General features: G+C 38.1%; 1 protein-coding gene across 1 annotated transcript in view; it reads left to right on the forward strand.

Annotated features, from left to right (window-relative positions):
• Positions 1-23,218, forward strand: part of Dhc1 (dynein axonemal heavy chain 1) — a 52,600-nt gene extending 29,382 nt beyond the window's left edge. The window contains exons 30-51 of the mRNA XM_090171164.1: positions 1,111-1,233; positions 1,292-1,358; positions 2,084-2,206; positions 2,732-2,862; positions 3,280-3,433; positions 8,034-8,198; positions 9,396-9,619; positions 10,095-11,016; positions 11,080-11,207; positions 12,086-12,254; positions 13,764-13,919; positions 13,992-14,147; positions 16,051-16,233; positions 16,876-16,980; positions 17,042-17,295; positions 18,266-18,456; positions 19,017-19,138; positions 19,201-19,369; positions 19,427-19,806; positions 19,881-20,786; positions 21,784-21,936; positions 22,832-23,218. Of these exons, the coding sequence (XP_090027290.1) occupies positions 1,111-1,233; positions 1,292-1,358; positions 2,084-2,206; positions 2,732-2,862; positions 3,280-3,433; positions 8,034-8,198; positions 9,396-9,619; positions 10,095-11,016; positions 11,080-11,207; positions 12,086-12,254; positions 13,764-13,919; positions 13,992-14,147; positions 16,051-16,233; positions 16,876-16,980; positions 17,042-17,295; positions 18,266-18,456; positions 19,017-19,138; positions 19,201-19,369; positions 19,427-19,806; positions 19,881-20,786; positions 21,784-21,936; positions 22,832-23,218 (5,368 nt within the window). The remainder of the gene's footprint in view (positions 1-1,110; positions 1,234-1,291; positions 1,359-2,083; positions 2,207-2,731; positions 2,863-3,279; positions 3,434-8,033; positions 8,199-9,395; positions 9,620-10,094; positions 11,017-11,079; positions 11,208-12,085; positions 12,255-13,763; positions 13,920-13,991; positions 14,148-16,050; positions 16,234-16,875; positions 16,981-17,041; positions 17,296-18,265; positions 18,457-19,016; positions 19,139-19,200; positions 19,370-19,426; positions 19,807-19,880; positions 20,787-21,783; positions 21,937-22,831) is intronic.
• Positions 23,219-23,487: the final 269 nt, after the last annotated feature.

Below are 23,487 nucleotides of genomic sequence, written 5' to 3' on the forward strand. Positions count from 1 at the left end.
ACACGGTAGCAACTCCATGAGACGACAATTTTTTAAATTATCAGATGGCACCCATCAGTCTGAAACGTTGAGATTTTACATAAGCCTTTTCAATTAGTGGACAACGCGATAGGGTCAATCCAACAGCTAATGAACTTCTCGGATGACCGCTACTTGGCTTAAATGTAAAAACTTGTTGAGGTTAAAGGCAATAGTTAGTGTAGGGAGCTGTTGGCTCGCGTGGCATGAAGGACTTGCTACCACCCTCCAACGCGTTGTAACCCGGCCACCTGAATTAATGGCTTTAAAAGTCGCTAGATGACTTGGGTAAAAGGTGGTGCCTTGGGTATTAGCCTAGCTAGCTGATTTGTTAAACAAGATGTCACGGACATTTAAGTACACACAATAACCCCGACGTATTAACTATATTTTAAATATTAAATTTAAATTTGAACAAATTATCTTAATAAACCCAAGAGGAATTTTATCGAAAAATAATTTAGTTTTGGAAATAAAGTAGTGAAACACAAATACGTTAATTTTAACTAATTTTTAGAAAAACCGAATTTCTCGAGATACAAGGTCTTAGAAATAAGGTAGTGAAACACGAACACGTTCATTTAATTTGATCTTTAGACAAACCAAAATTTTCGAGTTAAATGGTTTTGAAAATAAGGTAAAGAAACGCGAACGAGTTAGATGGCAGCTGTATCAATTGGCACGAAATTCAAATATGATCATAGTGCGTACGCCGGTTGTGGGATCCCGCGAATTGACCAGAAATCTTACTTAAAATTAAAATTTCTTAATGCAACCGAAAACGTTGTTCTGAAATGATCAAACTAACTTAAATTACATTATTCATCTAAGTCGGTCTTAATGTAAAAAAGGATGTAAATTTAAATTTGAATGACCACTTCCGGGGCCCCGATCTCAAATATGTTAACAATTCCGGTGAGGACATGATATTGACGTACGTCTAACGTAACGCGGAATATCGTGCGAAACTAATACACACAAATCCCCTAGGATTGTGTGTAATAAAAACGTTAAAATCGAGCTTCTTAAGGCTTCGCTCTAAATGTTTGTTTCCCCGTACGTAATTTCTAAATAGGTCTTTTCCCGCTGTAGGTTTGTGGATTTGCCCGAGCAAAAATTATTCGAATCCGCGATGGCGGACTTAGTAAAGCAACAACTGGGAAACCATTACGTCCAATACGTGAAGAAACTCTCTTATTTCGTCGATTTTCTCAGGTGAGCTCGAATTTGTTTTTTGTTTACAAATGTACTGATTTCGGGGCATTATCAATAGGGACACTCCAGAGGGAACCGGAGACGAAGAGGACAGCGAAATTGAGATACCCAAAGTTTACGAACCCGTAATTATGTTTTCTTACATTTATTCCTTATAGGCCTTTGAGATTGTAAATGTCATATTATCAAAGCTTCTGTGCGAAAATATTCTTGAAAAATATTCAGAAATGGCTTACGTTTAGAAGGGGGGGGGGTGTTCTGATCAACATACCTACAAGACTGAGAAGATCAGGAACGAAATTTTAATTAAAAACTGGGTCGAAATTTTTTTCGGAGGGGGATAGGGGGTTCTGATCAACATACCCACAAGACTGAGAAGATCAGGAACGAAATTTTAATTAAAAAATTATTCGGAGGGGATAGAAGTCGAGGATGGTTAACTTTTATTCAATAGAAAGCTCTCAAGTAATTTATATTTCTGTATTATCTGATTAATTTTTTGATTAATTTGTAAAATTAATCGGAAAAACGACGTATTTCGATAAAAAGATAAAATTTTAAGAATAATTCATTTTTTTAATCATTTTCCGAAATATTAACCGGTAAATTCGTTTGTTAACATTTTTTCCCCGACAAAAATCAATTTAAATATGGATTATGATTAACCGTCCCCGACCTCTAGGGGGGGGGGGGCTGTTCTGATCAACATACCCACAAGACTGAGAAGATCAGGAACGAAATTTTAATTAAAAACTAGGTCGAAAATTATTCGGGTGTTCTGATCAACATACCCACAAGACTGAAAAGATCAGGAACGAAATTTTAATTAAAAGTTTAAATTAAAAACTAGGTCGAAAATTATTCGATTTTGGAACAACGGTTGAAATCTCTGCAAAAACAGTACAATGAAGTGATTCGAGGAACCGGACTCGACTTGGTTTTCTTCCAAGACGCCATGACTCATTTAGTTAAGGTATTGTCAATTTAATTATATAATTTCTAGAAGTATCACGCTATGCGTGAATGTGCAGAGGGGGGAAATCCATGGCCGGGGTTATTTAACTTTAGCAGGTTGCATTACAAAGCTTTTCTTATTGCCTTAATTTTGATTATTTGTCAACAGCGCCATCTGCTGCGAACAAATATAAGCTTTTGAAAAAATAGGAAACAATAGTGGGGTACATTATTTATAAAATAATTGATTAAAATTTATTTTCCTAGAAAATAAATAACTATTTCCAGTAAATGTTTTTTTTAAATTAAGACTATCCTTACTCAATGTAAATAATCTAGATGGCGCTACTGTCCAGGAACGAATAGGACATTTGGGGAAAGCATTTCTGACTTATGAGCACCGTTCAAATGATTCCGTAACCCAACCTGCTAAAGTTAAATAACCATGGGATTATCATACCTAAACTATGTACTATATACTTCTGATAATACTAATAGCTACTTGAAAAATCACGCTCTGAATACTGAGGTTGTCCATTTGCAGATTGCTCGAATAATTCGAATGCCCGGAGGAAACGCCCTTTTGGTCGGCGTCGGAGGGTCGGGGAAACAGTCGTTGACCAAATTGGCTTCTTTCATCGCCGGATACAAAACCTTCCAAATCACTTTAACCAGGTAACTACGTCTGCCATCTACTGGTGTCAATGCTTAATAATATACAGAATATCCAAAATAACCAAGGCATCAGAAAACCGTTTTTGAGCATAGTCAAACGATAATGTAATTTACAAAGAGCCAATCAGCAACAAGAGCGCCACCCTCCCCTGATTTCGGTAGCGTTTGGATCTTCAGTAACTTTTTTTCAAAGAAAATGTCGAAGAGGAATAACAACTATAGTTTTGACAAGGCTTAAGACAAAACATTACTTTAAATTAATAGGCCTAAAGTACCCCTATACCATAAAATGGTTACCAGCTTTTGTTTTCAAAGCTCTGCTAGTGCCTTCGAAGAAGCTGACACGTGCTTTGAGTCGATTTCGATTTCGTGTTGCTTACCTTGATGGTTGCTACCTCATTTATTTTTAAATATTAGGTCCTATAACACGACGAACTTGCTGGAAGACTTGAAAATCTTGTACCGCACTACGGGAATCCAAGACAAAGGGACGACGTTCATTTTCTCCGACCAAGACGTCAAAGAGGAGGGTTTCCTCGAATACCTAAATAACATTCTTTCATCCGGGATGGTAAGCAGTTATTTATTAGCCACTCCAAGTCTTTTCAGATTACTAGATGCAAACGTGAGAAGTTCATTAACTGCTTTCATTTGCTAAACAGACAATTTGCCATTATAAAACGTCAAAATACAGCAGCCAAGTGAACTTATATCGTTAGCAGCTAATTGAAGAAATGCAAAAATTACTACTTACGATATAAGTTAATACTTCTGGTAATTTTATGTCTTTACTTTAAATATATATCGATTTTGTTTCACATTTTACTATACTTCACTTTACAGCAAGTGGACACCGGACTATAGATTACTTGGTACTACAGAAATATTACTTGTACTACACGTATTACTGAATATTGATTATATTACCAATTATTAAACCGTACTGCCATATATTACACATTGTATTACACGGTACTACACAGTATTACAGCTACTACACAGTATTACACTATACTACAATTTCTGAAAGGAATTTAACAGTATTACGCAGTACTACAAGTTTTTAATGGTATTGTATGGTAATACCAAGAATGTATTTATTTATACCAAGGGATAATGTCTATGTCGAGACATATTATTGCCCAAAATTTATCTCCCGGTTTGGGTGAAGGTTCGGGTGATACAACGCCAAGTGCAACCTTCGAGGTAACGTCGAGGGTAACGTTATCCTAAAATCCACAAAAAAAGGTGAATTATTATACGAGGAAAGTCAATAAATATTTTACGGCGAAAAATAAGTCAGAGGATAATTAGAATTAGGGTGAGTGAGGGTAAGAATGGACACTTTTTGTAAAATTCCATTTAAAAACACAAATTTAGAGTAGACCATTTTAAAACGATTTGAAATACAAATAATGAATGTTCATTTTTAATTTACTCTGGTTTTTGGCATTTAAATTTGTGAATTTTTAAAACAATAATTATTTTAAGATATGAAGTGAGTAAGTCAAACATTGGACAAAATAGTTTTGAATTGGACTGGGGGGGGGTGCTAACTAAAGACAATAAGGTTTAAAATTAGACCCCAATTCGCTAACTTTGGACACTATTAGGAAAACTATGGACAAGAAGGTATATTTTTGGACAATTTCGTCTATCATTGGACATTTTAAAAAAACATATAACTTAGTGGAAAATTTTGAAAAAAGATTTTTTTAAGATGAAGCCTAATTATACGGTAAATTTGTTTTAAGAAGTAATTTAAGGCAAATAAATAATATGGAAACAAATATTTTAATAGGGTAGATATTGTAATATTACAATATTAATATATTACATATTATACTTCTGGTGTGCAGTTATCACAGAAATAGTTTACAGTATCTTTGGAAATTTCTCCTTCGGGGTTTTTTGTAAATTTGTAAATTTTGAAGATTTCTTAAATTTCCCGTAGAAATTATTGAATTTTCTCAAGATTTGCTAAAATTTCAATTCAAATTTACAAATTTTTGCAAGATTTCATAAAAATTTGCGGAAAACCATCAAATTTCATAAGATTTATTAAATTTGAGAAATTTGTCGGAATCGATAAGAAATTTAAAATTTGCCAAAACATTTGAGAAATTTGAAAAGATTTTCTAAAATTTAATAAGTAATTTGAAATTTGGAAATTTTCAAATTACTGGCGTATACTAACAATGTAAGCGAGGCAGCCTCATAGAGGGAACTAGCTACGTGTTTCGTTGAGCTCCAAACTCACAGCCGTACGGGAAATTTGAATATGAAAACTTGTTTTTAAAGTTTCCTTTCAAGCAAAGACCTTAAACTAAATCCTACCTCGTTTAAAATTGAATACAATCGACATGTGATTGATCACAAGGTAGGCTGTCCAATCTTAAACTTTGCACTAGTTAATTTAAATGACTTTAAAAAAGGCAAAACCATTAAATTATAAATTTCGTGTACTAGAAAAACGCGAAATTGCTTAAAATAATAATTTATTTTTATCTCACCATTTCATGTTTGCATGCTATATCTTATTTCCTAAGCCACAAAACGAAATTTCCAATGAAATTTCAAGACATTTTTTCCATAATTTTAGTTGTTTTATTTCAAGACTTGCTGTATAAATTGTCGCGGTGTGAATATTTAGTAATAAATTGCATGTTTTAGGGTATGTTTAAGGCTTCAAAATGAGACCAATTTTGCGCTTTGGCATCAAAGAATAAATTTTCAAATAAATATTTTTCAAAAGTGTCCAAACTTCGCCATGTCCATTCTTACCCTCACTCACCATAGTATATAATTAGCAACAAATTGCGCGTAAATATAACTAGAAATAGAGCCCGCAACCGCGCGGGGGCAGGGATATAGTGAACTTTTTTCGATTCATATGTTACACCTAAGGCGAAATAAAATAAATAAATTGTAAAACAAGATGGCACAGCCAAAATAGTAGCCTCTTCCTCTTAAGACCTAATTTTACTACTAGCGTTATTTAAAATAACATTTAATCGAAATAGGAATGATAGCAAGTCCAACCTATACGCAGAAATTCCCAATCGGTGAGAGAAATACCCCTTTGATTAAAATCCGCGGCTCAGCACTGGCATAGATCGATAGAGACAACTAATACCTATCGAATGACGCCTGAAAAGGACCCCGAAAGCGACCCCGAGCCCGAGCGCCCGAGCCTCGGATTAACCGGAGCGAATTGACCCGAGGAAATAACATTAATTAAAACTTACTGAGTTTACAGCACACATTGCTGCGATCGGACTTAAGCCTGGTTTTCACCGGGCTAAAAAACGGCGGAAATTGTTTTAAACAAATATATTTCTGGCGGATTTTCCAAGGCTTTTCCGCACCTGGTTTTCACTGGGGATTTTTTCAAGCGGTTTGTAATTTGGCGGTTTCGATAGCGCATGCGCTGAAGATTGTATCTTTACTGACTCACAGAATTAAAATGGACGCCATATATAGCTCCAATAGCAGTCCACCGATTTTCTTTCATTTCATTGTTTTTAAAACATCTATTTGCTTTGTCATATAAATAAGGATAAGCGCGAACCTCTTCTATGAATAACTCCTGTTGACTACCATTCATTCTTTTTTGTTTAGAAGTCATCGTGACAAACTGACTAAATTACAATAACAATGTTTATAAACTAAACGCGTCGCTTTTTAGGCCTAACAAATTGAATCAAACCGAGAGTAGTGAGCTAGTGACGTCAACGCATGATCTTCACTGATTGGTTAGCACATTGCGTTGCGTTTTAAAAATTCGGAAAACTAGACCTTCCATTCCGCGCTTGTTCGCGAAATATCGCAAGCTTTCCGTTAAATTTTGCGGAAAATATTTTTCCGCAAACGGCGTGGAAAGCCAATTCCGTTGTTTTTAGCGCAGTGAAAACCAGGCTTAACTCTCTCAGTTTCTTTGAAGAAAAACAACGAGAAAAAGCCTCGGAAAAAGCGCTAACCGAGGAACTAACGCGAGCGAACCGTCGGAGTGAGCTAACATCGGGAACTAACCCATTTCTATTTTTTCCATAAAATGGGGGATGATGGGTTGTTGTCGGAACTTGTTGTACGAATAAACCGAGGTATAAACAACATCATAAAATCGGCTCGACCATCGGTGATTTCCCCGCTCGGGCTATGCGAGTAAACGTCGTCGTCCCCCCGCGCCGTTCTCTCTTCACTTTCGCCTGGAATTTCACCTTCGCCCTTGCCTCAGAGTTCCACTCGTTCCCTCTGTCTTTCCTAAATCGAATTTGAAAAGTATTTTCCCCTACATTTCCAGTATTACTTAGGTAATACGCAAAATCAATTGTTAATACATGAGTTTAAAATATTATGCAATAATGCACTATACTATATAATACTACATCTTAATCGACAACGTACTACACTTACTACGCGAAATTTTACTTGATATTACGCGATATTACACAGTATTACACGGTATTACAAGGTAATTCACCGTATTACACAATAATTCACCATATTACAATACTACGCTGTATTACATAGTATTTTGTAGTATTATTTCGTAATACAAATGGAAGGACCTAAATTGAAAATTTAATCCATCTTGATCAAAGTCTAATATCTATTTAACAAATTAAACCTAACCCCAACCAGGATTTTCGGGCTCCAGGTAATTTTTACTCCAATTTTTTTTTTTTTGGAAATAGTCAGATAGTTTTAGTTAGGCACCCGTTCCGGCGGGCCCCTTTCGGAGGCCCGGGCCCGGGGTACTTTTGCCCCGCTTACCCCCCCCCCCTCCCTAACGCCGGCCCTGACCCCAACCTTCTATTTGAGAGCAGTAGTTCACAAAAGTTGTTATCTGTAAAATTAATATATTGCGCCCATGTTTTTGATTTTTTTAAAATAATTAAAGAGTTAACGAACAATCGGCCCCTCTGAAACCTAGAAAGAATATTTTAGTTCGCATAGCATTAAATAATAAAATTCCATCTTTTTTCAAAAGCCTACAAAATTGATTAAAAATATCAGAAAACACTTAACACTGCGGCGTTTCATTCAGCAATAAATCATGAGATGGCGCCACGTTTGCTTCTAGCATGCTCTAATCGCCCTTAAGGGTGAAATCGGCTTCATATAGCATATTTTGTATTATAATTAACAAATTTGTCTTCGTGGTGCAGGTATCGAATCTATTCTCTCGCGACGAGCAGGCGGAAATCATCCAGGAGCTGATGCCCATCATGAAGCGCGAACAGCCTCGCACACCTCCGACACCCGACAATGTCATGGAATTCTTTTTGGCGCGCAGCAGGAAGAACCTGCACATTGTGCTCTGCTTCTCACCCGTACGATTCTTAGCTTCTTTACAAATTATGAAGTTGAATAAGCAAAACGCTCCAAAATTTTGAACGGCAACGTCGGTAACACTTAGACTTTTCCTAAATTAATTTTTTTCGGTTAAGTATGCTTTCATTTCGACCGCTTATGAAAACGGGGACGGTTCCAATAGAACTTCAACACATTTTTAACATTTTCGCTAAAGCAGGGTATACGACGAAAATGAAAAACGTAATTTTGGACGATACTAAAACCCGTTTTATGTTTGGTTCAGCTTCAAAATTTTAATATTCAGTATTTTTGTGTAATTAGTTTGATATCTTCAAGTTACAAAATGTTCGACTGCGAAGTAGAAACGCGAAAAAATCCGTGATCACGTGACGTTCGTCGTTGTCGTTCAAACTTCTGACACGTTTTACTTAATATATCTATTTTCTAAGTTCAAAAAACAGGGCTATTAAATTTAGCAGGTTGGATTACGGAAGCATTCGCCCATAAGGCAGACTTGCTTACCTCAAATTTTCCCTCATTTATCGTGGCAGGAGCGCCACCTAGGTTATCTACATTGAGTAAAAATAGAATTAATTTAAAATAAATGGACTGAAAATATTTGTTTTCTAAGTTATAAAAGTAATAACATTTGATTAAAATATATAAATAATTTATGGAACCCACCATGGTTTTCTTTTGTTTTCACGAGTTTCAATTTATCCGCAAAAGAGGGCGCTATAGAGTAATGGCACTCCGTAGCTTTGACCATGGTCGCCATTTTGGTCGCGATTTTTTATCTATTGGAAAAAGCATGAGTGTCGTGCCGTGACGTCACACTGCCATTACTCTATATAAAAGTCAACATAAAATAACCATCTTGAAGCTAGGTGGGGAAGAAAGTCTGACTTATTGCGGGGCACGCGTTTCTATTACTTCTATAGCGTCGTAATCTAACCTGCTAAAGTTGAATAAAGATGAATAAACACTTTTTATAAAACCAACGGTATTTATGGTGCACAATAAATTTTTAAAGTTTCGGTTTATTTAGGCCATCATCAGAGTTACAATACCCTGATGATGGCCTAAATAAACGTTTTATTCATTAATTATGCACATGTTGGCTTAATAATTTTCTAATTGAATAAAGATGGTTTGAGTTTGATGGCTTTGCTAATTTTTTCCCGTTCTGTTTATTTTTGTTTGAACGTATCGAGGCTGGTGAGAAATTCCGAACACGAGCCCTAAAATTCCCGGGCTTCATATCGGCGTGCACCATCGATTGGTTCTTGCCGTGGCCCAAGGACGCCTTGAACGCCGTCGCCAGACACTTCCTGAGCGATTTCGACCAATGTTCGCACACCATAAAGGAACATTTGGCCATCAGCATGAGTTCCATTCACCAGAAAGTGGCCGAGTGTTGCAAAGATTACTTCGACAGGTTTGATTTATTTTTTAAGGTTAAAAGGGTGCCATTAACGGGACTTTTAGGTTCGACTAGAATGTCTTTGATTTAACATTTACACGCAAAAACGCTGTTTCAAAGTGCAGATTAAACATTCGTCTAGTAATTTATTATCTCAATAATAATAAGATTATCCTGCTAAATCAGGGGTGCCCAAAGTGTCGATTTTTAGTAACTGACCATCTCGACCTTGAAAATGGCGATCGAAACCTTGAACACGATCTCGACGTTTAAAATCTCGAAACTATAAAGTAATCTAACATAAAAATAACTATTAAAAAAAAGGTGATCTCGACCTTAAAAATTACCATCTTTTAAATTTGAAATTTGGGCACCGCTGTGTTAATTCATAAACTTGTTTGTAATATACTTGAAAATTAGTTTTACAAATGCAAAAATTGAAGCATTCTCTGGAACCTGAACCAAAACCCATTTGTTTTTTTGGTAACAGGTACCGAAGAACGTGTCACGTGACACCCAAGTCTTACCTGTCCTTTATCAGCGGCTACAAGAGCGTCTATTACCAGAAACGCGACGAAATCGCCGAAATGGCAAACCGCATGGACAACGGTCTGGCCAAATTGGCCGAAGCATCCGTGTCCGTCGAGAAACTCAAGCGGGAGCTGGCCATCATGGAGAAAGAACTGGCCGTGGCTGTGGACAAGGCCGCCAAAGTGTTGAACGAAGTCACGATCAGAGCGGACGCGGCTAAACTGGTCAAGGACAGCGTGGAAAAAGCCAAAGTCAGGTCGCAGGCCATCGTAGATGAAATTGCCGTGGACAAATCGGTGGCCGAAGAGAAGCTGGAAGCGGCCAAGCCAGCCTTGGAAGAAGCCGAAGCCGCCCTCAACACGATCAAACCCGCCCACATCGCCACCGTTCGCAAACTGGGTCGTCCTCCGCACCTGATCATGAGGATTATGGACTGCGTTCTGATCCTTTTTCAAAGAAGACTGCAGTTGGTGCAAAGGGACCCCGAGAAGAAGTGTATGAAACCATCCTGGGACGAGTCGTTGAAGCTTATGTCCGGAGCCGGATTTCTTCAAGCCCTCCAAAACTTCCCCAAGGACACGATCAACGACGAGATCGTGGAGCTGATGGAACCTTACTTCAACATGGAGGATTACAACATGGAAACGGCCAAAAGAGTCTGCGGCGACGTGGCCGGACTCCTGTCTTGGACCAAATCCATGGTCTTCTTCTTCGGAATCAACAAGGAAGTGCTGCCCTTGAAGGCCAATTTGGCCATTCAAGAAGCGCGACTGTCCATCGCCATGGCCGAATTGGCCAAAGTCGAAGCGGAACTCAGCGAAAAGGAGTCCGAGTTGAAGAAAGTCAAAGCCCAGTACGACGAAGCCATGAGTGAAAAAGACGTAAATATCCCACTTTATAATGCGCGTTGATTTTAATTACCGTCTTCTTATTGTTTCCATTAGAAACTCGAGAACCAAACGTCAAATTGTCGTCGTAAAATGTCCAGAGCGGCCACTCTGATCACGGAACTCGGCGAAGAAAATCTACGTTGGACCGAACAAAGCAAAAATCTGAAAGAACAACAGCGCAGGTGGTATTTTTTTAATTTAGTAGATATCGCTATTAAGCCCATAAAATGAACCAAATCTTAAAATCGACCACGCCAAACTTCTCCAATTATCGGCGTATAAACGTTTCGAAAGTTGAACAAGGTTAAAGCCTTCGATGTTAATTTGTATCTATAAAATAATATTCAGCATTGATTGTACTGACAAATTCTAAAAGATCGTATTGGCTAAATATGGTAGTTGAGGTTTTTCAAAAATAAAATTGAGATGTTATAAAAAGCGCTCTAGAAGTTTCAACGACAATTTTATTTAATTTCAAACATATTCGCCAACTAAAAAACGCGTGACAAAACGTTTATTTGAACAATACTAAATCGCCCCTTTGTCTGTGAGCATTGGCTAGACACACATTTTGTGTGGCCAACACATTGTTAAAATGTTTTATCCATTGAGTAACTTGGTTTAGAAAAATGCTGGTTCGTGTTAATAGGTCTTTACCATATAATTTATCGCTATTTGGATAGCTGGAAAATTTTAGGATTAAGTATGTATGTTTAAACAGTATAAGTATTATACGAAGCGTGACGTTAAGTTCGACAGAAAAACGGTGTGGTCTTTAAGTTCTAAAATAGTCGGCTACGAAGTACAACCGCGAACGTAATCGTCGAGAATGGTTACGTAGCTCTCGATGTTTTAACCTCACCAATAATTTTATTAAAGATGATTTGCGCGCAGTCGCTTTGTTAAATGGTTACCAAGAACGCGTATAGGTTAACGAAAACGTACGAGTGTAAATTCTAGCCTTGGTAGTACTCCTTGCGTCTGTAAACGGTTCAACCTATACGTTCCTGGTAACCTAAATACGTTCTTGTTGTGACTTATTTGTTCTAAAAACTGGTAGATTGGTCGGCGACGCTCTGTTGGCCACCGGCTTCCTCTCTTACATGGGACCATTCAACCAAGAATACCGTACCGTGCTTTCGACCCACTGGAAGGGAGAACTGAGCCTCAGAGAAATACCCTTCTCGGAGAACCTTAATTTCATCGAAATGCTGACCGACCAAGCTACGGTACGTTCGTATCGTAAGACTACAAATACATTTCACATAAGTGTCTCAATTCCCCATCTTCCGCGTGTTAAATCTTTACCGAGAGCCATTTATAGAATGACCACATATTTTTCGGGAACGTCAGATTTAGTCAATAGGTCTAGTTCGTACTCTTTGTTAAGGGGGAAGACTACAGTGGCCATTGTCTACTTTCGCGCTATTTCAAGCTGAACTCTTTTTATTTTGTATTTTAACTTATAAAATTAATATTTAAGTGTAGAACAGCCTCTTGTTTAGTGACTAAAATAATTTTAACGATTTTAAATTTAAAAGTAATTAAGTTATTACGTTTTATTTCGGACCCCCGGAGCTAAACAAGTTGGGCAAGCGTACAAACTACCCTATAGTTAGGACCTTATATCTCGTTAACTATTATATTATAATTATCAAATTTATTTTAAGCCCTAGAGGAAGGTTCAGCCTAACAAGAAAAATATAATTCAATTGTGTAATTGTTAAAACAGAAACGTTCAGCTTGAACGAAAAGAGAGTATTTCAGTTACCTATATTTGTCGCTAGAAGCTCACTTCACACGTAGTTATCAGTATTTATTTTGAGCAATTGACAAACGTATGGGTTATAACTAGAATTTAGTTTTATGAATGTATTCTATCTATCGATCCAACTTCATCGGTGGATGTGTGTAGCAGCTGCTGCGACATAATACTACACTTTGATCTTAGACAAATGAAGAGGATGCTTAATATTTCGGTGATTGCCAGTGATTTCTCACAATATTTCGGTGATTGCCAGTGATTTCTCACAATATTTCGGTGATTGCCAGTGATTTCTCACAATATTTCGGTGATTGCCAGTGATTTCTCACAATATTTCGGTGATTGTCAGTGGTTTCTCACAATATTTTGGTGATTGCCAATGATTTCTCACAATATTTCGGTGATTGTCAGTGATTTATCACAATATTTCGGTGATTGCCAGTGATTTCTCACAATTTTTCGGTGATTGTCACTGATTTCTCATAATATTTCGGTGATTGTCAGTGATTTCTCATAATATTTCGGTGATTGTCAGTGATTTCTCATAATATTTCGGTGATTGTCAGTGATTTCTCATAATATTTCGGTGATTGTCAGTGATTTCTCATAATATTTCGGTGATTGTCAGTGATTTCTCATAATATTTCGGTGATTGTCAGTGATTTCTCATAATATTTCGGTGATTGTCAGTTATTTCTCACAATTTTTCGGTGATTTCCAGTGATTTCTCACAATATTTCGGTGATTGTCAGTGATTTTCTTAAATTATTTTTAGTGATTACCTACGATTTGTACAGCTGATTACTTAAGTTATTATATCAATTGATGTATTGCTAAAACTTGGTATCTTTTGGTGTAACATAGCGATAGTTATCGCGTCAGGACTGAACACACAAAAATATAGACTTAATACTAGATAGCGTAAAAATGAAATTCACTAAAATACATCGTAATAATACGTTTTTCGCTGTAGATCGCGGAATGGAACTTCGAAGGGCTACCCAGCGACGAGTTATCCACTCAGAACGGAATCATAATTACCAAAACCAACTGTTACCCTCTTCTGATTGACCCCCAAGGTCAAGGGAAACAATGGATTAAAAATCGTGAAATCAAATACGAACTACAAGTATTTAACGGACATTGAAATGGTGAAATCCGTGTTTTCTGGTGAAATTGAATTTTTTTTACCTCGGTATAGATTACTTCCTTGAACCACAAATATTTCCGTCAGCATTTGGAAGACAGTCTGTCGTTGGGCAGGCCCATTCTCATCGAAGACGTAGGAGAAGAACTTGATCCCATTCTCGATAACATTCTAGAGAAGAATTTCATTCGTACAGGATCAGTGATAAAGGTACCGAAATTGACGATTACTGATTCATTCCGCGTTATCAGGGTTGCCGCAGTACCTGGCTTTCCTGGAAAAGCCTGTAATTTTTAATATGGGTTTTTTTTTAAAAAATTCGTGTACAAATCAGGGAAGTGTCAGGGAATTTAATTTCGGTTGCAAATAGGAAACCTTTACTAAAATAAGTCAAGGAAAATTTCCGGAGATGGTCTGAGAAAACCTGGAAAAGTTAGGGAATTTGAAACTGAAAATACTGTGGTAACTCTGGTTATAAAGTTTGTTTTGCGCCACTATTGCCGCCATTGCTTCTCATAATGCCCGCCATTCTCCATCACGTAGCAATGATTCTAGGTGGTGAAAAATCTTGCCATATTCCTTTAGTCATACTACAGCCTTCTCGAGAACTCCCCCTTTCGGACCATTTTAAATATGTGGATATAAAAGCGAGGCATTTCTCATTTATAGGTTACATTTTTTAAGCAACCTATTGTATACAGTGAAATAATTATTGATAGTGGTAATATTCCATTAATGATATTGCTATATTACGAAATATACATTAATAACGTAGGTTACCTTAGCTATACAGGGTGTTTTTATTTGCTCGAAAAAGTGATTTTTTTCAAAAACTATGTTTTCTAGAATTTCTAAATTTTAACCGCTAGGTGCTATAAGAAAATTGCCAATGAGAAAATTGTAGAGCGTCACCGAAAACGTACAAATAGCGGTGACGGAAAAAAAATGACGTATTTTTCACTGACAAAATACGACATGAAAAAGTGACAAGATGGGCAAGCTAAAATAACTTTTTTTGAATTCAATTGGGAGAGTAGTGTAACTTTATGAAAGTCAGAAATTTGTTAATCTGTTGTTTAATGCAATAAACACCGCTGAAAAATCGAGGAGACAATGGCGAAGAAGGTATTACACAATTTAATTTCGTAGGGTGAAAAATGCGAATTTTTTGAAAAAACCAAGAGACATTTTATTTATCTACTTACAAACAAAATTTATAAGTACGTTTCGAAAATACCACCTTCAGCTGCGATGCAGGATTGGGCGCGAACAATCATATTGTCGAAGGCGGCTTGAATAATTTCCGGGGTTACTTCCCGGCAAGCGCTTACAATTCGTTGACGCAGCTCTTCAAGGGTCTCAAACGGAGTGGCGTACACACTTCTCTCCCAATGGAATTCAAAAAAGTTATTTTAGCTTGCCCAACTTGTCACTTTTTCAAGTCGTATTTTGTCAGTGAAAAAGAAGTCTATTTTTTTCGCGCCAACGCTATTTGTACGTTTTTGGTGACAATTTTCTTATAGCACCTAGTGGTTAAAATTTAAATTTTCAAAAAACGTGAAAATACTTTTCGATTTAGATGCAATTTTGGTAGAAAGTGTCCCCCGGCACGTATAATGTACAGTAATAATTTCAATTTTCTAGAAAACACAGTGTTTTAAAAAAATCACTTTTTCGAGCAAAAAAAAACACCCTGTATATAAATAAATTTGGGTCATGGCTGGCGAAACACCCAAACATAAAATTATTTAATCAGCTACCTACCAACGAACCAGCCTAGACACAAGTCATCTAGCGACTTTTAAAGCCTTTAATTCAGGTGGCCGGGTCATACTGCGTATGATGTTAGTAGCAATCCCTTTATAGCACGCGAACCAACAGCTCCCTCAATAAGTTCTTAAGGAATGGGGAAACCGAAGAACTTGGGAGTAAACTTCTTTAGCCAGTGGGAGAGAGAACTTGCAAGCTAGAAGGAGTTCTTCCGAGTTTTTCTTCTAGTGCCACAAGCTCGGATCGAACCCGGAGCCTCTTGCTGCAAGGCGACAGTACTAACACTCCGCCACTTCAGCTGAGCTATAATTAGATAAAACCAAGTGAATTGGGGCCGTTTCAGGTGATGATCGGAGAGAAAGAGTGCGACTACTTGCCGGGCTTCAAACTCTACTTCACCTCCAAGCTGTCAAATCCTTCCTATTCGCCCGATATTTCGGCCAAAGTGGCCCTCATCGATTTCACCGTCACCATCAAGGGCCTCGAAGATCAACTTCTCGGAAGGGTCATCGTGAAGGAAAAAGCGGTACGTCAAAATGGCGGTGGTTTAAAACATTCGTTTCGTCAAACGAGTTTGATACCTCCTACGACGCGCTTCTTCATTTTAAATGTGTCAAGAACGTATTTAGGTTTCTATGAAAAAACGAGTCAACCTTGCTGTAATTATACTAAGCAAATCTCTCAAACTACATTTTACAAATTGAGTCGCGCCATCTAGTATCAGTTGTTTCTTAAGTTTCGACGAAACGACAATAATGAGTTACGGAAAAGTAATTTAGTTCGTAAAACTGAAAAGCTAAATTAAACTACTTCATTAATTTATTTCATCATAATTAACAAAATAGTTGGTAGATTTTTAATAGGCATTTTTATAAAGTAACATTGGCCTTCTTGTATCGATGACGTTTTTGTACGAAAAGCCCTGGACATAAGGGTAAATTCGAAAAGGCACACTGTTTTTAAGTATAAACTGAACTGAACTTCTACGTATTTCGAGAGATGGCGTTACTGTTACAATTTGACTTCAGATTTTCAGTTCTTCTTGCTTCTGTAAATGTGTAAGACTCGTTCTTTATCTGTAACCTGAATATGTTCTTGAATGTAGAATATGTACTAATTAACCTAAAGAGGGCGCCACCTCGATTATTTACCGAATCTATTACCCCAGGAGCTCGAAAGCGAACGCATGAATTTGATGCAAGACGTCATGACCAACAAACGTAAAATTCAAGACTTCGAAGACAGCCTTTTGTTCCGATTAACTAGCACGGAAGTAAGATTATTCAGTATTTCGGAATAAAATGAATCGAAGGTAATTTGAAATGAAACTTCAGGGCTCTCTAGTCGAAGACGAAGATCTAATTATTGTCCTGCAAGACACGAAAACGGTAACGCAACAAGTGACGAAAAATCTGCAAGTGGCCGCCGAAACTGAATGCAAAATCAACGAAGCCCGAGAAGAATTTCGCGCCGTCGCCACCAGGGGGAGTTTACTCTATTTCTTGATCGTCGAAATGAGCATGGTCAACGTTATGTACCAGACGTCTTTGAGGCAATTCCTGCAACTGTTCGACCTCTCTTTAGCCAGGTAGGCCATGCCGATTTTCGAGGGTTAGCCACTTCAGAAATTTGGGGTAACGAGAAATCGAAACAATGATTAGATTGGAGAAATACAGATATTTATTAGAAATCTCGGCCACTCCTAAGAAAATCTCTAATTTTTCGTCTGATAAATACCGGAAATATTTTAGATATACCGGAAATATTTGAGACATACCGGAAATATTTGAGATATACCGGATATATTTGAGATATACCGGAAATATTTTAGATATACCGGAAATATTTTAAATAAACCGGTAATATTTTAAATAAACGGAAATATTTGAGAAATACCGGAAATATTTCAGATATACCGGAAATATTTGAGAAATATTAGAAATATTTCAGATATACCGGAAATATTTGAGAAATATTAGAAATATTTCAGATATACCGGAAATATTTGAGAAATATTAGAAATATTTCAGATATACCGGAAATATTTGAGAAATATTAGAAATATTTTAGATATACCGTAAATATTTGAGAAATATTAGAAAATTTTTGGAAATAACGAAAATTTTTGGAAATAACGAAAATATTTTAGAAATATCGGAAATATTGTTAATATCGGAAATACTGAGAAATATCGGAAATATTGGTGAAATACTGAGAAATATCGGAAATATTGGGAAATATTGTTAATATCTAAGAAACTGGGAAATATTGTTAATATCTAAAAAACTGGGAAATATTTTTAATATCTAAAAAACTGGGAAATATTGTTAATATCGGAAAAACTGGGAAATATTGTAAATATCGGAAAAACTGGGAAATATTGTTAATATCGAAAAAACTGGGAAATATTGTTAATATCGGAAAAACTCGGAAATACTGAGAAATATCGGGAAATCCAAAATTACATAAATTCAATGGAAATATTATAAATATTTGGAAATAAGAAAAGTGTGATAGCTAGCATCTTAAAAAATAGGTTGTTGGAAATTATCTTCCAGATCGGTGACCAGCAACGTTGTTTATCAGCGTGTTCTGAACATTATCTCCTATTTGACCTATACCACTTATAAATCTCAAGTCCAGGGAGTCTACGAGAACCACAAGTTCTTGTTCACCCTTTTACTGGCTCTCAAAATCGACTTGCACAGCGGGAAAATCACTTACCAGCAGTTTTTCACCCTGATTAAAGGTATACTCTTCATTTTAAATGAAAATATTAAACCTTGGACAAACAAACTAATGTACCCAAATTAAAAGCAAAAAAAAACGTTAGATGACGCGCTAAAGATATTAGGCCTAACGTCTTTCGCCTAGTGCTTACCAGTTCAATATTTTGGTTGAAATCTTTCCAATAATGAACACTGTGGGGCTGCTTTAAATAGAATCAAGTGTGCAATATAAATTGCCTATAAGTCGCATGATGACTTGGCCCGTAAAGACAAAATATGTACCACGATAGAATCTATGACAAATAACTTAAAATTCGGGTCCTGTTTATTTGTCCAAAATTAAAAGATTAAACATAATGCCAAAAGTAAATGAACCGAAGCTATCGGATAGATTTAGATCTTAAAACTGCATTTTCCCTAACGCCGCGCCATGGTCATCCCCCAATTTTTTTCGAGATGTCGCTATAGGCGTTAGTGGGGGAAAATGCCGCTTACATTTAAGCTATGACTATTCGATAATTTTGGGTCGTTGTTTTCTGATAATAGCAACTTTCGTCATTTAAAAAAAATAATGATGTAGGCGGGGCCTCGTTGGAGCTGAAGAAAATCCCTGTTAAACCTTTCAAGTGGATGCTGGAGGTGACGTGGCTCAATCTGGTCCAACTCAGTTACTTACCTGAATTTGAGAATATTCTGAAACTGGTAAATATGTCCCAATTTTATAGTAGTAGATGACCTGTTTTGGCCAACCGATGATTTACCAGGTAACCAACAACGAGAAAGCGTGGAAAGCTTGGGTGGACACGGACAAACCGGAAGAAGAACTGATGCCGGATAATTTGAGCGTAACCTTGAACACTTTCCAAAAGCTTCTGCTTATCCGTTCCTGGTGCCCAGATCGGACCATTTCTCAAGCTCGCAAATACATTTCCGGTAGGATTAAAGTTTTTAAAAAAGGGTTTCATTTAGCAAATTGTGCCCGTTTAATAGAGTCTCTGGATCCTGTGTATTCCGAGGAGATCATACTCGATTTGGAGGAAATTTGGTCCGAATCGGACACCCGCACTCCTTTGGTCTGTTTCCTGTCGGTGGGCGCTGATCCTACTGCTCAAATCGAGTCCCTGGCCAAACGGCTGCAGCTTGACTGTCGTTCTATTTCAATGGGTCAAGGCCAAGAGGTTCCGGGGAGACAGTTGCTGACCCAATCGATGGAAAACGGAAGTTGGGTTCTGCTTCAAAATTGCCATCTGAGTTTGAAGTTTTGCGATGAATTACTCGATTCGCTGCTGGAGAGCGAAGTCGTCCATCGAGACTTCCGAGTTTGGCTGACCACCGAAATACACACACAGTTCCCCATTGGTCTTTTGCAGGTCAGTTTTGTCGGAGTTAAGTTTAATCTCTGATCATGTAATTAAACTAAATTTTGCGGTTTACCATCGTGAAGTTGGCGATAAAGTTGACAAACGACCCTCCTCAAGGAATTAGGGCAAGTTTGAAACGAACATTCGCCAGTTTGACGCAAGACATCTTAGATTTTTCGACGGGTCCTCAATGGCACGCCGTCCTCTACGCCTTGGCTTTCCTGCATACCATAGTCCAAGAACGGCGCAAATACGGACCATTGGGTTGGAACATTCCGTACGAGTTCAACAATTCGGACTTCACGGCGTCCATGCAATTTCTTCAGAAACATTTGGATGACGTGGATCCTAAGGTAGGCATCTGCTGGAGGACTGTGTCCTACATGCTGGGGGAAGTCATGTACGGTGGCCGAGTCACCGACGATTTCGACAAACGCCTGCTGCACACCTACACCGGCAAGTGGATCAACGACCATCTAATGGCGTCCGATTTCGAATTCGCCCCCGACTACCAGAAACCCATGTGTCACACGGTGGCGCAGTACATCGATTTCATCAACTCTTTACCGCAGATCGACTCGCCGGAAGTGTTCGGTCTTCATCAGAACGCCGATATTACGCACCAGATTAACACCTCGCAAGACATTCTACTCAATATTCTCAACATTCAGCCCAAATCCAACACCGGAAGTATTGGTGACACTCGAGAAGACGCCGTGCAGCGCCTTACTCGCGACATGTTGTCGAAATTACCCAAAGAATACGTGGATCACGAGACTAAGGCCTGTCTCGTGGCTCAGGGTTTGTTGGAGCCCATGAACATTTTCCTGCGTCAAGAGATATGTCGAATGCAGAAACTACTGGACGTCGTAAGGACCACTCTGTTGGATCTTCAATTGGCCATCGAAGGCACCATCATCATGAGCGACAGTCTCAGGGACGCCCTGGACTCCATGTACGATGGGAAGATACCCACTTCCTGGAAGAAGGTACCTGCCATTTTCTTAGCGTGTAATAAAACAAGAATCGGCTACACCCGAGGTGTTAGAAACCACTTTCCCAGCTACAATCACTACTAAAATGATTGGCTTTTTGTGAAAGACTTGTTGACATACACTTAGAGTAACATTTGAGCATATTTTTTTAATGATAATGTTTATATAATGGGTATAGTCCATTTTTGATATTATAGTTATTATAGTATTCAACTCAAGGGCGTATTCAAATGGATTTATGGAGGTTCAAACACCCTATATTGATCAAGGGGGATTCGAAACGTAACAATTATTTTAAGTCTAAATGGGGGTGAACAGTTTAAAGATTGTTTAAATAATATCCTAGGTAAGCCCTGGAATTTTCCTTACAAAGCCCTTGTAAGTTTGCATAATCTGTATTTTAGTATACATTTTCACCAGTAGATGGCAGACCGTGCAGTGCCGTCTTTCCCATTGGGCAAAAAGGGCACTGCCCTAGGGCCCCAAGATTCTAGAGGGCCCCATTTTCCAAATTGGGAAATGAAAAGAAATTTTAATCAGAAAAATGATCTTAACATTGCTCGAAAGTCCTAAACTTCGTATTTAGTCGCGTCTATAGACAGGGTTAATCTAAAACGAATAAAGACTTTTGGTTTTTAGTATTTTTAAATTCAGAATAAGCTTCTTCTGTAGTAACCTTTAGTATTACAAGTGAAACTATTTGAAGCGATAGTTGTAGATTAGAGCGACGATGGACTTCGCACTGGAGGTTAGAAACTTGGGTGGAGTTACGGGGGATCGCCCATAGCTTTGCCCAGGGGCCTCCAATTAGGTAAAGACGGCCCTGGGCAGACGTCATGCAAGACGAGATAATTATAGTTTCTGTAAGGTGTTTCCACCTAGATACACCTTCCGGAAACATTTTCCCAGTATTTAGTTTTCTTTGATAGAGCCGAATCTTGTTTTAAACTATTCGCGACTTTTTTCTATATAATTTAGTACATTTGGTTAGATATCTTGGGAATCGGCCACTTTGGGATTTTGGTTCTCTGAATTATTGGAGAGGGACGCCCAGTTCCGCAATTGGCTAATCGAAGGAAGACCCAACGCTTTCTGGATGGCCGGGTTCTTCAACCCTCAAGGCTTCCTTACGGCCATGAGACAGGTAGGACTCGCGGCCACAGAATCGTTTGAATTTCGGAAATAGGTTTCGAAAAAGTTCCAGAGGTACGGATGGGGAGGAGCTACAAGAAATTCGACTCGGTTTTTAGCCTCTTCCTCTAGTATAGGCTGTTATTTTCGCTCCTGATGTATGCGGTGGTCGTGGAGGTGAATTATACAGTGGAAGCTATAGGTCGGTATAGCCTATAGCACCGTATAGGTCCCCGGGAGCCGACGAATTCTCTTCAACGGCACTCGATAATAGGCGTCATTTAATTGGTATTAGTTATCTCTATCTACCTATGCCAGTGCTGAGCCGCGGTTTTTAATCAAAGGGTAAAATCAAGAGTGCAAGCAGGAAGAGGCTACTATTGTGGCTGTGGGCCATCTTGTTTCCAATAAATCTGTGTCATTTTAATCGTTACAATAAGTTGCCGGTTATTAATTTTTGAAGGTCATCCACGCTCTCAGCGACATCTTTATTATAATTGAGCAATACACATTTCACTGGAATAACGCCATTAGAGGTTGAGTTTTAATTACGCGAAAACTTGCCAGAGGGCGTCAACAGTTTGAGTTATTTTAATTATACAAAAACTGTGCAATTAATTTGTATACTGGTTTTCTTTTTTATGTCGAATGTTTCCGTAGTTGGAACTTTTATTTATAGTTTTTGAAATATCGTTAGACGTTGTTTTTATGGTAATAGATTGGTCTTTATCGCCTTCCCAACAACAAGTTTAAATTGGCGCCATCTAGAATAAAAAAGAGCATTAAAATCGAACCTTTGATGGCTTCGGTCGAGTTCCCAATTTGTGAATCGGTATATTGACGCACGAGTTTGCTTAAGTTACAAATAGAGTATCGCGCTTTTGACTTACCTTCCGTCTCAACTACAGGAAGTGACCAGAATTCATAAAGGATGGGCGCTGGACACTGCCGTCCAGCATAACGAGGTCACCCGCATGATGAGAGAGGACGTGACGGCCCCCCCGGCGGAGGGCGTCTACGTCTACGGTCTGTACCTGGACGGGGCGGGCTGGGACCGCAAGAGCTGCCAACTGCGTCCTTCGAAGCCCAAAGTGCTGTTCGAGCCCATGCCCGTCATCCATATCTTCGCTGTCAACTCGATGGAGGGCAAAAACGTCAACCTCTACGAATGTCCCGTTTACAAGAAACCCGGCAGAACGGACGAGAGCTACATCACCTCCTTCGACCTGGGCTCTAGCAACCACCCCAACCATTGGGTCTTGCAAGGAGTCGCCTTATTGTGCGATATCAAATGAGTTGCGTTTCAATTGTTGTTAATAAAAATACAAACTTTCTTTCTTTTGAATTTCTACGCGGTACATTTCCGTTGTTGTATAGATTACTCTAAAAAAAACGGGTGCCCACTTAGCGGCGGAATATGGGTACAGCTAGGGGTACTCCACAACCCCAAATATTACATAAATCGTTTTAGTCCATAATTTGTGTAAAGTAGTGAAAACGAAAACCACAAGAAGGAATTACTGTTCGAACAAAGCTATTTAATCGATATTTATTATTATTTGAT

Source organism: Leiobunum rupestre, chromosome 4 (genome assembly GCF_980474605.1).
Source record: "Leiobunum rupestre chromosome 4, qqLeiRupe1.1.hap1, whole genome shotgun sequence".
Classification (NCBI taxonomy): domain Eukaryota; kingdom Metazoa; phylum Arthropoda; class Arachnida; order Opiliones; family Sclerosomatidae; genus Leiobunum; species Leiobunum rupestre.